We start from the raw sequence: 13,912 nt of genomic DNA on the forward strand, positions 1-13,912 counted from the left end.
CCTAATAGAATAGCCCCCTGTGCATCCTCCCTAATAGAATAGCCCCCCTGTGCATCCCCCCCTAATAGAATAGCCCCCTGTGCATCCCCCCTAATAGAATAGCCCCCTGTGCATCCTCCCTAATAGAATAGCCCCCCTGTGCATCCCCCCTCATAGAATAGCCCCCCTGTGCATCCCCCCTCATAGAATAGCCCCCCTGTGCATCCCCCCTCATAGAATAGCCCCCTGTGCATCCCCCCTAATATAATAGCCCCCCTGTGCATCCCCCCTAATAGAATAGCCCCCTGTGCATCCTCCCTCATAGAATAGCCCCCTCTGCATCCCCCCTAATAGAATAGCCCCCCTGTGCATCCTCCCTAATAGAATAGCCCCCTCTGCATCCCCCCTAATAGAATAGCCCCCCTGTGCATCCTCCCTAATAGAATAGCCCCCCTGTGCATCCCCCTCATAGAATAGCCCCCCTGTGCATCCCCCCTAATAGAATAGCCCCCCTGTGCATCCCCCCTAATAGAATAGCCCCCCTGTGCATCCCCCCCTAATAGAATAGCCCCCCTGTGCATCCTCCCTCATAAAACAGCCCCCCTAAGCATCCTCCCTGAAGGGGTTTAAAAAAAAAAATAAGATAAACAACTCACCTCTCCTCGGGCCGGATCTTCAGTCTGCAGCAGCTTCTCCCTGCTGCTGCAGCAAGGCGGCTCCTCTCTCCGTTCTCAGGTCCTCAGCGGCGCGTCAGGGAAGTGACGTCACCGCTGGGGACCTGATGTAGGTGCCTGCAGACGTGCCTGCGCGCGGCACGTCTGCGGCTACTGGGGGGGATCAGGCGGCCTGAAAGAGACTGAGGGAATAGCGCGGCGGCCGGCCGCGCTATTCTTTCAGTCTCAATTATAGCAGAGGGTCGGCCACGGGTCGCGGCCCACTAATTGGTGGGGAAGACCAGCCCGGGGGGCACATGCCCCCTTGCCCCCCGGCCCAGCCCGCCCCTGCACCTGACACCTATCCCCCCTGACATCATCTGTCGGTGAAGTGTCAGGTATCTCCATAAACTTTATAAAGACAGCCAAACCAGCCAAAAGTATAAAGTGTATGGTTTCCTTTGAAGTGCCTTATCCTCATGTAGGCAAATTAAGCACAAAGTCATGACTTTAGAAATACAGTACTGTAACATAAAAAAGGCTAACAAAGAGAGGGAGAGAAGGGTCTGTGTGTAAAAATGGGCGACTTGGTGATCTAAACTAGTTCTGTCACTCAAAAAATGTCTGACAATGGCTTCCTATCACAACTACAATAGGAAAAGAAAACATGGAACCAATAACAAGGGCATTTATGAGCGCATTTATTACATGGGAGGAGAAACCTTATCATCTTCTTCAAAGACCTTCACCATATCAAAGGCCTTCTTTACTGTTCTTTGGATTGTTACTGCTCTATCTGTCCTGTATCTTATAAATACTCAATAAAGTGTTGTCTGTAAATGTCAATTTTATGATCATGAAAAACATAATTGCTGTCAACAGAATGTTACGGCTACAAGATTAAACTTGAGATGTTCCTCTTGTAATAATGATCTAGCATAAAGTACACGGAAAGAGCAGAGCGTGTTATTAAACACCAGTATTTCCACATCATTTATCAGTGGGAACATAAGAATGCAAAAAAAGAGGAAAACCTTTGGCAAGAGATAAAGAAGGATTATTTGGCAACATTCGGTTGTGTGAGAAGATCACCGCTGGAATATCCCAACAACATGTACTGGCCTACTGTACTGGCCTATTCACAAACCCTACTATAATATATAATAATAATATTTGATAATAAAAAAAAGGTCACCTGACTGGTCACCATCGGCCCTATGTATTAATCCCATTGTTGCTTCATATTTGCCCTTCACAGATCAGTAAGTGATGACATATCCTAGCACAATGTCATCGCTTTCTATGGTAGAGAAAATCCTAATTTCTTTCTGAAATATGCCCCATTTAGACAAGTTCCTGCATCTGTTGGTTAATGCCATGGTCTGATCATTTGGACCAATGCAATTTTACAAAACCTAAAGGCAACATGGGCTATATTGGCTTATGAGAGCTGTATGCATGTGCAGTAAGCTTCCCCAAGGCATGGATGAAGTTAACCAGAAGTTTTCCACTTATCTCTATGGGTCTACAGGCATATGGGGCTGTATATTGCATTTTTTATTAACATATTTTAGTCCGCCCTGCTAGTATAAGCAGACTATGAGAGGCTGTACTAGCTGATTTGTCACAGGAGGTATGGAGGCCTAGACAAGGCCTCCAGTTGCCATGACAACTGATCACATCCTTGACAATGCATCACTCGGGCCCTGCACTAAGAAGGAAGTGGTGAACTAGTGTTGCCTGGATTATTCTGGCTGGCGATAGAAACATAGAAGATTGCTGTTCAATATTTCCTTGTTAGATACATGTTTATGCCAAACAGGTTTAAATTCTGTTATTGTAGATTTACCTACCACATATGCTGGAAGTTTGTCCTTGGCATCTACTACTCTTTGAGTAAAATAATACAGAATTTTCTCATGTTGCTTCTGATCTTTCACCCAACTAATCTCTCACTGTGTCCTTTCGTTCTAGAGTTCAGTTTTTTTTTTAAATTAAAAACACTTCCCTCCTTAACCTCATTTAGTCCTTTAACATATTTAAAGGTTTTGATCATGACACCCCCCCCCTTCTCTTCTTCTTCCGGAGAGGCCGTGGTGATCAGAACAGGTGTCACACTGGAAAATGGTGTCCTTCCTGATCCCCCTGTTACGCCACACTCTGCACTTCTTCTGGGGTCTCCTGTTTTCCAGTGTGGGGGACGTCACCTGGAAAATGTTGCCCTGGTGCGATATGGGGTCCTTCATATCCAGAAGCGCTGGGTCCGCTCCATGGCTGCTAAATATTAGGGCTTTATTACTGCTTCTGATATTTTCGGATCGTGCCGCAAGCTACAGTAGCTCGGGCAGCGAGGGACCGGAAGAGAGGGTGCTGGTATAAAAGTTATCCCCGTACAGGTGGTAACCTTTATCTAGCAGTTGGAAGATCAGTTCCCGAACGATCTTCCCACTAACTCCGAGGATGGGGGGGGGCATCTGGGGGCTGGATTCAGGTGTCCCTTCCTTCATACACTCTAAGGGTAAGTGCACACTGCAGAATGGCGAAGGATAACCCTTTGTGCATTCCGCAGCTGGCACCCACCGGCGGACTGATGCAGGCGCGCGTCTCCGTCCGTGTCATAGACTCCATTCTATGCACGGGCGGATACCGCCCTCTGTCCAAAGAATGAACGTGTTAATTCTTTGGACGGACAACGGAATCCGCCCGTGCATAGAATGGAATCTATGACACGGGCGGAGACGCGCGCCTCCATCAGTCCGCCGGCGGGTGCCAGCTGCGAAATGCACAAAGGGTTATCCTTCGCCATTCCGCAGTGTGCACATACCCTAAGGCTGGGTTCACACTACGTATATTTCAGTCAGTATTGTGGTCCTCATATTGCAACCAAAACCAGGAGTGGATTAAAAACAAAGAAATGATCTGTTCACACAATGTTGAAATTGAGTGGATGGCCGCCATATAACAGTAAATAACTGCCATTATTTCAATACAACAGCCGTTGTTTTAAAATAACAGCAAATATTTGCCATTAAATGGCGGCCATCCACTCAATTTCAACATTGTGTGAACAGATCATTTCTTTGTTTTTAATCCACTCCTGATTTTAGTTGCAATATGAGGACCACAATACTGACTGAAATATACGTAGTGTGAACCCAGCCTAAATCTGTAAGTGTACCCTGAGGTACGCGCACAGAGTTTGTAGAATTTCACGCCATACCGTGATCTCTTATTGGGACAGTACTGGCGGAAAAGACGTGTCTGGGGGGCAGCGTACACTACGCTACCCCCAGACACGTCACTGGATGATGAGGACTATGAGGATGAATGGAGGAACGAAGGATCCCCCCATTCATCCTCACTGGCTGCTTCAGTGTCGGAGGCAATAATAACGTATGCCTCTGACGCCGAAAACACCCTGGGGGCCATCTTTATACGGGGACTAGTATATGGGGTATGCAAATGTGTAATGTAGTGTAGTGTAAAACTTTATTCCATGTAGTGTGGTGTAGTGTAGTGTTTTTTTGACAGTAAGAAAAAATATCCCTACGCCAAGAAAGGAGCTGCTGATAAATGCTGCACTTATGTGCGGCACTTATCAGCAGACAGTGGCGGTAGGATATAGGGGGGGAAAAACGCCCCTACGCCAAAAAGGAGTTGCTGATCAGCAGCGCACTTATGTGCGATGCTGATCAGCACTCAGCGGCGTTAGGGCACAAAAAAATAAAAAAATAAAAATTGGGGGGAAAAAAAATAAAAAATCTTTTTAACCCAAAGCAACTGATCAGTGAATGATATTCACTGATCAGCCGCTAGGAGGCAGTAGAGCAACGCTGCCGGAGATTGCCATGGCCCGCCGAACCTGAGGACCCGAGCGTCTCCGAAGATTTCCGACGCTGGACGACTGAACCCGGAAGTGACCCGAAGAAGACCGCAGATCGTCGCTCTGGATGCCCAGATCAGGTGAGTATGGTAAACCTGCACACACACACCTGTTCTGCACCCCTCAGCTACCTAGCTGAGGGGTGCAGAACCCGGCAAAACTGTTTTTTTACAGTTTGATCGCCATGATGGGCCGGCCGGTACTGGCCGGCCTATCACGGCGATCGTGGGGGTGGCATCGGCGCCATCTTTCCCCAGGACACTAATTGCGATTGGTGCTATCTCGGACAGCACCAATCGCCATTGCTTTCCGGGTCACCGGGTCACCGATGACCCGGAAAGCTGAATTTAGCTGCTATATGCTGATCTGTATTGATCAGCATATAGCAGCGATCGTCGGCACGGGAGGGGTTAATCACCCCCCGTGCCGATGAGCAGAGATGGCCTGCTATACATTATAGCAGGCCATCTTCCCCGACCGCTGTGTGTGAACACACAGCGATCGGGGAAACATCGGGCTTAAGTATACGCCCGTTTGCGTTAAAGCCCACCCTGCGGGGGCGTATACTTACGCCCAATGTCGTTAAGGGGTTAAAGTGTACCTGTTGTTTGAAAAAGCTTTTGACTAGAGATGAGCGAACCGGGTTCCGGTTCGAGTTGATCCGAACCAGAACGTTCGGTATTTGATTAGCTGGGGCTGCTGAAGTTGGATAAAGCTCTAAGGTTGTCTGGAAAACATGGATACAGCCAATGACTATATCCATGTTTTCCACATAGCCTTAGGGCTTTATCCAAGTTCAGCAGCCACCGCTAATCAAATGCCGAAAGTTCGGGTTCGGATCGCCTCGAGCATGCTCCAGGTTCGCTCATCTCTACTTTTGACATGTCATAGACCCTGACCATTCGCTGTCCACTCTCGCTCTCTGTTAGATAAAAAGAGACGGCTCATAATGTAAATCTATGGAGCCTGACTCTTTTTGTCTTATACAAAGTGGGAAGAGGATGCGTGGAAGCGCAAGCATCTTCCTGCTCGTTCTCCCGATCAGTACGGGTCAGAACACTCGGACCTGGACTGAACAAAACTTTTGACATGTCTGTATGATATGTCAAAAGTTTTTTTCAAATGGCAGGTACACAATATCATACATATTACTGTCCAGGCTCTGGAATCGCTATAAACACTGTCATACATCTATCTTTCTTGGTGGATATCACAGTAACATCCGTGTGAATATGAGAACCTACAGACGATTGCCCAGAACATCCCACTGGCATGTATTTCACCTTTAGCACATACTGATGCCCTCTATACCCCATGTAAAATCCAACCACCTTACTAACTGGTTGCTGTTTTTTTGCCATTGACATCTTGTATTAATGTTTTTTACTTCACATATCATTGGTTTTAATGTTAAGGCTGGATGGTGTGAATGTGTATGAATAAATACATGAATATTTGCAGTCATACACATAGACTCTCACATATTCCTTCTTTTTAAAATATACACACTTGAGTGTATAGTTAAAATTCTTAATCCTGAATAAGATGAAATATCAATTCCTGTTCCAAAACAAATGTGTTACATCTGACCGGGGGGAAAAGAGCAATTGTTACACAATGGCTCCGTGCCCATCAGGTGCGCTGGGCTTTAGTTGTCGTACAACTTAATGTTCCTCAGTAAATTTTACTTCTTGATATGATCTGATCTTGTCAAGAATCAGTAATCAGTAATCCTGTCCGCAGAATTGGGTCACGTCTAGTGAGAACACAATCTGTGTCAGTCACTTCCACCTCTGAAGACTGCAGGCTCGCCAGGGACTGAATGATGTCTTATTGTCAGGACAAGTTACTGTCTAATTACAAGACCTCCAAAAATCTGTCACCAAAAGGAGTGCTGCAAAACCTAAAAGAATATTAAAAATATCCCAACGATAACCGAAATAAATGTCATAGAATCTGGGCATCTATCTATCTATCTATCTATCTATCTACAGTATCTATCTACAGTATCTATCTATCTACAGTATCTATCTTTATATCTATCTATCTATCTATCTATCTATCTATCTATCTATCTATCTATCTATCTATCTATCTACAGTATCTATTTATTTATCTATCTATCTATCTATCTATCTATCTATCTATCTATCTATCTATCTCATATCTATCTATCTATCTATCTACAGTATCTATTTATTTATCTATCTATCTATCTCATATCTATCTATCTATCTATCTATCTATCTATCTATCTATCTACAGTATCTATCTATCTATCTATCTCATATCTATCTATCTATCTATCTATCTATCTATCTATCTATCTATCTTTCTATTTATCGTTTTACAGTATCTATCTATCTATCTATCTATCTATCTATCTATCTATCTATCTATCTATAATAGAGAATCCACAGCACTCTTGAGTATACGGTGAAAAAAATCTGTGATTTATTCCTTTAAAGCATAGTGCAAAACAACAGGGCGCAACGTTTCAGCGGCATCTTGCCACCATGCTTGAAAATGGTGGCGAGATGCTGCTGAAACGTTGCGCCCTGATGTTTTGCACTATGCTTTAAAGAAATAACTCACAGATTTTTTTACCGTTTACTTAAGAGTGCTGTGGATTTTCTATAATCTATCTATATATCTATCTACAGCAGGGATGGGGAACCCTTAATTCCCATCATGCCCACACAGCTGAAGCTGAAGATTAAAGCTGTACACCCTGCTGCGGACCGCTCCGGGTGATTCACGCCACTCCTCCAATCCACACAACATTTGGTGCATCGGTCCGCGGCATGGTGCACCGTTTTAATCTTTGCAAAGACTCTTGCACTCTGTCTGAATAGCCCAAACGGTGATGCTCGGTTGCTATGAACGCTCCATTTTGGTTGGTTGGCTAGTGGGTGTGATGGGACGAGCTTTCCCCGAACATGTGCCATATGTTTGTTATCACGCTGAGCCGATATGCCGGACGCCATTATGAGCTCTGAGTTTTTTCTTCTATCATGTACAGAGGGGTGAGTGGCTCTTCCTGCTTTATTAATATTCATGTTATCTTATTATAGTTTTTATCATGTCCACAGCCACATTTAGCACTGCACTTTGGTAAAATATACTGATTATTGTATTATATTTTATGCACTTTTGTATGATATTTACTATGTATATCTTTTGACTATATGTCTCATATCACATTGGGATAATTTTCTATGCTAATGGATTAGCCCTATGAATTACAACACTGGAAGCTCCAACAATGCTTGAGAAAAACTCTGGGAGAGAGTTAAAACGTAGCTTTTTGTATTTGCACCTGCTTGATGGAATAAACCCCTTTTTTACCATATGTTGGAGTGCTGCGGCCTGTTGCTGTTTGCATCCATCTATCTATCTATCTATCTATCTATCTATCTATCTATCTATCTATCTATCTAAAAAAGAAAACAATGAAAGTCTCCTTTCACACTCCTCTCAAAGAACCAAGTGCTGCAGTGCAATGCTAACCACTGATCCAGAATTACACATGGACAGAATTACATGGTGCAACAAATCAGCAGCTGTTTTTTCTGGTCTATAAAAGCATTTCCCAAACATTGAACCTCTCTGTGAAGTCTATATGCCTCCATGGGAGAAAACCCAAACCTCTAGCATGTAGGTATTCTATTTATTGGTTAGCAAAAAAGATACCTTACCTGTCTATAATCTTCAGAGACTAAGATGAAGCCATTGTTGTCAATGAGATAACAGTTTAAAACCTAGGAGGAAAAAAAAATGGAAAAATGAATCAGCTAAAACATAATTTATTAGTTTACTGGAACATAGACATAATGTCAGGAATAACAAACACAACCAGACAGTGGGCCCTGAACTGAACCCACCCACTGTCACCTGCCTACTTGCCTCAGTTGACCCTAGGCGGTCGTGGACAACCACGGAGACGTTCCCTACGCTGCGTACGTGACACACAGAACAAGACGGACAGACAATACAAGGCACACAATAAAGAATAGTCAAACAATCCGGGTCAAACCACACGGGCAACGCAGTACAAAGTCAGGAACACAAGGGATAGTCAAAAGTCAGGCAGAGGTCAGAACACGAGTAATCAGGCAGAAGGAATTAGGACGGGGTTCGCAGGAATAGGACGGGGGGAGCTGGGATCAGAATAAACTAATAGCCAGCGATTACCAACTGTCTGAAACTTCACTTTATACTGGATCAGGAGCCCGGACCAGAGACTGATTGGTCCGGTCTCCTGATTCCAGTATCAATACAGCTGCGGCGCTGCAGGCCGAGTGGCAGAGCGATCTGTCACTGAGCCTGCACGGAAGCCGCATCAGCTGTGCCGGCCGGCCGGCTGACTGTCACGTGAGACCGCGGCGTCCCTGGTTACTAGGGACGCCGTCGGGTCTCCGTGACATCACTCGGCTCCGGCGGGGGGAGTGCCGGTGCGCTCTCGCGCCGGCCGCCGGAGCCGAGCCCGAGGAAGACGCCGCAGGAGCCAGGTCAGGTGAGTTCCTGACATTACCCCCCCTCTTATGAGGGGCCTCAGGACCCTTATCCACTGGACCGAGTTTAGACAGATTCTGGGCATGATATTGTCGGACTAACTGAGGAGCATGTATGTCCCTAACTGCCACCCATGTACGCTCCTCTGGTCCGAAACCCTTCCAGTGGACTAAGTATTGCAATTAACCTTGTACCCACCGAGAATTTAAAATTCTCTCTAGCTCAAACTCCAGTTCGCCCTGGACGACTAGTGGAGCAGGAGGAGGTGACGGGAACACCGGTGGCACATATTTTTTCAGCAAGGCTTTGTGAAAAACAGAATGAATTCTTAAAGATGTAGGCAGTTTGAGTCTGAAAGTAACTGGATTGATGATTTTCACAATGGTATATGGCCCGATGTATTTGGGTGCCAGTTTCCCAGATTGTACCCTTAGTTTGAGATTCTTGGTAGAGAGCCAGACCTTATCACCTACTTCATATTGGTGGCCAGATATGCGTCTTTTGTTAGCATACTTTTGGTAGGATTCTTGGGCTTTAACCAAGCTCTGATGAGCTTGGGCCCAAACTGTCCACAGTTTCGAGAAAATAGCCTCAGCAGAGGGGTTTATAGACTCGGCGGAGTGAACGGACGATCTGGGATTAAACCCATAATTACAAAAAAATGGCGACATCTTAATAGCACGTTGCTCCTGGTTATTGATTGCAAATTCGGCAAGAGAAATAAAGTCACACCATTTGTCCTGGGTATCCGACACAAAACACCTGAGGAATTTCTCCAGTGACTGGTTGACCCTCTCAGTTTGCCCATTAGTCCGGGGGTGAAAGGCAGAAGAGAAGGACAACACGGTACCCAACTTACCACAAAATTTCCTCCAAAACTTAGCAACAAACTGGACACCCCTATCGGAAACAATATTTTCTGGTACCCCATGTAAGCGCAGAACATGGTTGACAAACAACGTGGCTAATAAACGAGCACTGGGGAGTTTACGTAGTGGAATGAGGTGTCACATTTTAGAAAAACGATCCACCACCATCCAAATGACCGTTTTACCCCTAGACACGGGCAAGTCCATAATAAAATCCATAGACAAGTGCGTCCAAGGTCTCGTAGGGACCGGCAGGGGGTGTAACAGGCCCTCCGGTGGTCTACTGGGAACCTTAGATCTAGCACAGACTTCGCAGGCTTCAACAAATGATTTTACATCTCGAGTCCAGGTTGGCCACCAAAGGTTACGTGAGAGCAAGTACTTGGTACCTGCAACACCAGGATGCCCTGCCAACACGGAGCTATGAATCTCCTCTAATACTCGGAGACGAAGGTTCGGCGGTACAAACAGGAGAGATTCAGGTGTGTTATGGGGGGCTAGGTCTTGTGACTGCGCAATTAGAGTCACCAGGTCTGGTTGTAGGACTGATACCACAACCCCGGGTCTTAAAATCGTATCGACCTGATTTTCGGAGCAGTTTTTGAGATTAAAACTGCGGGAGAGGGCGTCAGCCTTGATATTGCGAGAACCAGGTCGATAGGTAATCTCAAAGTGGAATCTGGCAAAGAATAAGGCCCACCGGGCCTGACGTGGAGAAAGACGCTTAGCAGTATCGAGATACACTAGATTTTTGTGGTCCTTCAGTACAGTCACCTTATGCTTGGCACCTTCTAAGAAATGCCTCCATTCATCAAAGGCCATCTTAATGGCTAGTAATTCCCGATTACCAATATCATAATTGCGCTCTGCCTGAGAGAATTTCCTCGAGAAATACGCAACTGGCCGGAGGTGAGTAAGGGTGTCCGATCCCTGAGACAAGACTGCTCCCACCCCTATCTCGGATGCGTCCACTTCAACAATAAATGGCCGCTCGAAATCCGGCTGAATCAACACTGGAGCCTCTGAGAAGCAGTGCCGAAGTGTGTCGAAGGCCTTGATAGCCTCTGTGGACCAGTGTACCAGATCTGCCCCCTTTTTGGTCAAATCAGTAAGAGGTTTGGCTATGATAGAAAAACCTTTAATGAATTTTCTATAATAATTTGCAAAACCTAAAAACCTTTGTAGGGCCTTCAGGTTGCTAGGTCGTTCCCAATTCTCAATGGCTGCTACCTTGATGGGGTCCATGCTAAATGAATCGGGGGTAATATTGTAACCCAGAAACGAGACTGTTTGAATCCCGAATTGACACTTCGACAACTTGGCACACAGTTTATGTTGTCTCAGAAGCTCCATTACCACACGAATATGCTGCAAATGAGTCTACCAGTCTGAGGAAAAAACTAAAATATCATCAAGATATACCACAAGGAAACGTCCAAGGTGCTCACGAAAAATGTCGTTACCGAAGTGTTGGAAGACCGCCGGGGCATTACACAACCCAAAGGGCATGACGAGATACTCGAAGTGACCCTCTGGGGTGTTGAATGCGGTCTTCCATTCATCACTTTCCCTGATGCGGATTAAATTGTATGCCCCCCGTAGATCAATCTTCGAAAACCATTTAGCGCCCACAATTTGATTGAACAAATCGGGGATTAGGGGCAGCGGGTGTTGATTCTTAACCGTGATTTTATTCAGTTCCCGATAGTCAATACAAGGCCGGAGACCCCCATCTTTTTTGCCCACAAAAAAGAACCCTGCCCCCATGGTAGAAGAGGAGGGACGGATGTGACCCTTGCGAAGACTGTCTTTAATGTATACCCGCATAGCTTCCCTCTCAGGGCAGGACAAGTTAAAAATGCGACCTCGCGGGTATTTGACATTGGGAACTAAATCTACAGCACAGTCATACGGTCTGTGGGGTGGCAAAACCTCTACCGCCTTCTCGTCAAAAACATCAGCATAGTCCGACAAAAATTCCGGAATCTCTCCTCCCCCCGGGGAGCATTCTGCGAGAGAAACAGCAATACAATGAGAATCACACCCAGACCCCCACCGCACTAGTTATCTGCTGGGCCAATCAAAAACCGGGTTATGTGTTTCCAACCATGATAACCCCAGAATAACATCAGATGACAAATTATGCATGAGAAGAAAATCAAGACTTTTAACATGGACTGACCCCACCTTAACCTCCAGGCGGGGGGTCACATATCGTACGTCCCCCTGAGCAAAGGGAGCAGAGTCTGCTCCAGTGACATTAACAGGACGCTGGAGCAGCAGGGGACATATTTCCAAACCAGAAAAGAACACAGGATTAATAAAATTTGCGGAGGATCCAGATCAATCTGGGCGTACCCATTGATACTTTTACCTCCCACAGACAGCGAAATAGGCAACAATAACTTATTTTTGAAGGTTACCTGTGCGCCTGAGAGACCTCCTCGATAATCTCTCAGGCGCTTGAGTTTTCCGGCGGTGACCTCGGTCTAGAAGTACATTGTCGGATCTGGTGTCCTGTCTTTCCACAGTAGAAACACAGATTATTCTGCATGCGATGGGCTCTTCGAGTTTTAGCATCGGTAGTATCTACCTGCATGGGTTCTTCAGGTGAGGACGAGACAGGAAGGGAAGGCTTGGGGTTTGGAATCAGTGATGCAGGGTTTTTAGGGAGGTCGGGGGTACCCCTCTCTCTTTGTCGGTCCCTAAGTCGCCGGTCCACTCTAATAGCTAACATCATGCTCTCTTCTAACAAGTTAGGAGGGGGATAGGCCACCAACATATCTTTCAGTCGGTCACTAAGGCCTGCCCGAAACTGAAATCGGAGGGCCGAGTCGTTCCACGTGGAGAGACCACTCCACTGCCTGAACTCAGAGCAGTACTCCTCCACTGGACGTCGGCCCTGTCTCAACCCAGTCAACTGACGCTCAGCATTGGCTGCACTGTCTGGGTCATCATAAAGTAACCCCAAGGCTGTAAAAAATTGGTCAGAAGTCTGCAGGTCAGGGGAGTCAGGGGGCAGGGAGAACGCCCACTCTTGCGGTGGCCCTTGGAGAAGGGACATTATGATGCCGACCTTCTGAGACTCGTCTCCCGAAGAGCGGGGGCACAATCTAAAAAATAACTTGCACCCCTCCCTGAATGCACGAAACCTGCTCCTGTCCCCCGAGAATTTATCTGGGAGCTGAACGGGTGGCTCAGGAGGTGTTGGGGAGGTTACCGTGAATTGTCGGGGTGTCGTCTCTTGGTCTTGGACCCTTACAGCAAGCTCCTGAACCATAGTGTTGAGCCGCTGCATTTGGTCCACGATATTAGACATGGCCGTTCGATTGTCTATGAGGGAACGGCAGTAAAGGGGCTGGACGGACAGACAAACACAATAAAGAATAGTCAAACAATCTGGGTCAAACCACACAGGCAACGCAGTACAAAGTCAGGAACACAAGGGATAGTCAGGCGGAGGTGAGAACACGAGTAATCAGGCAGAAGGAATTAGGACAGGGTTCGCAGGAATAGGACGGGGGAGCTGGGATCAGAATGAACTAATAGCCAGCGATTACCAACTGGCTGAAACTTCACTTTATACTGGATCAGGAGCCCCGACCAGAGACTGATTGGTCCGGTCTCCTGATTCCAGTATCAATACAGCTGCGGCGCTGCAGGCCGAGTGGCAGAGCGATCTGTCACTCAGCCTGCACGGAAGCCGCATCAGCTGTGCCGGCCGGCCGGCTGACTGTCATTCGAGACTGCGGCGTCCCTGGTTACTAGGGATGCCGACGGGTCTCCGTGACATCACTCGGCTCCGGCGGGCGGAGTGCCGGCGCGCTCTCGAGCCGGCCGCCGGAGCCGAGCCCGAGGAAGACGCCGCAGGAGCCAGGTCAGGTGAGTTCCTGACACATAAGAATACATTTATTTTAATGTTATATTACAAAGTAACAAAACTTTATTTAAAGAAGTCCAGCCAAGGGTCATTTTTTTTTAACGTCAAGGGCAGGAGAAACATTAAAAAACGA

General features: G+C 46.5%; 1 protein-coding gene across 1 annotated transcript in view; it reads right to left on the minus strand.

Moving 5' to 3' along the window:
- CACNA2D3 (calcium voltage-gated channel auxiliary subunit alpha2delta 3) overlaps nucleotides 1–13,912 on the minus strand; it is a 636,447-nt gene that overhangs the window by 64,978 nt on the left and 557,557 nt on the right. The window contains exon 29 of the mRNA XM_069967934.1: nucleotides 8,214–8,276. Coding sequence (XP_069824035.1) covers nucleotides 8,214–8,276 — 63 coding nt within the window. The remainder of the gene's footprint in view (nucleotides 1–8,213; nucleotides 8,277–13,912) is intronic.

This window comes from Dendropsophus ebraccatus, chromosome 4 (genome assembly GCF_027789765.1).
Source record: "Dendropsophus ebraccatus isolate aDenEbr1 chromosome 4, aDenEbr1.pat, whole genome shotgun sequence".
Lineage (NCBI taxonomy): Eukaryota > Metazoa > Chordata > Amphibia > Anura > Hylidae > Dendropsophus > Dendropsophus ebraccatus.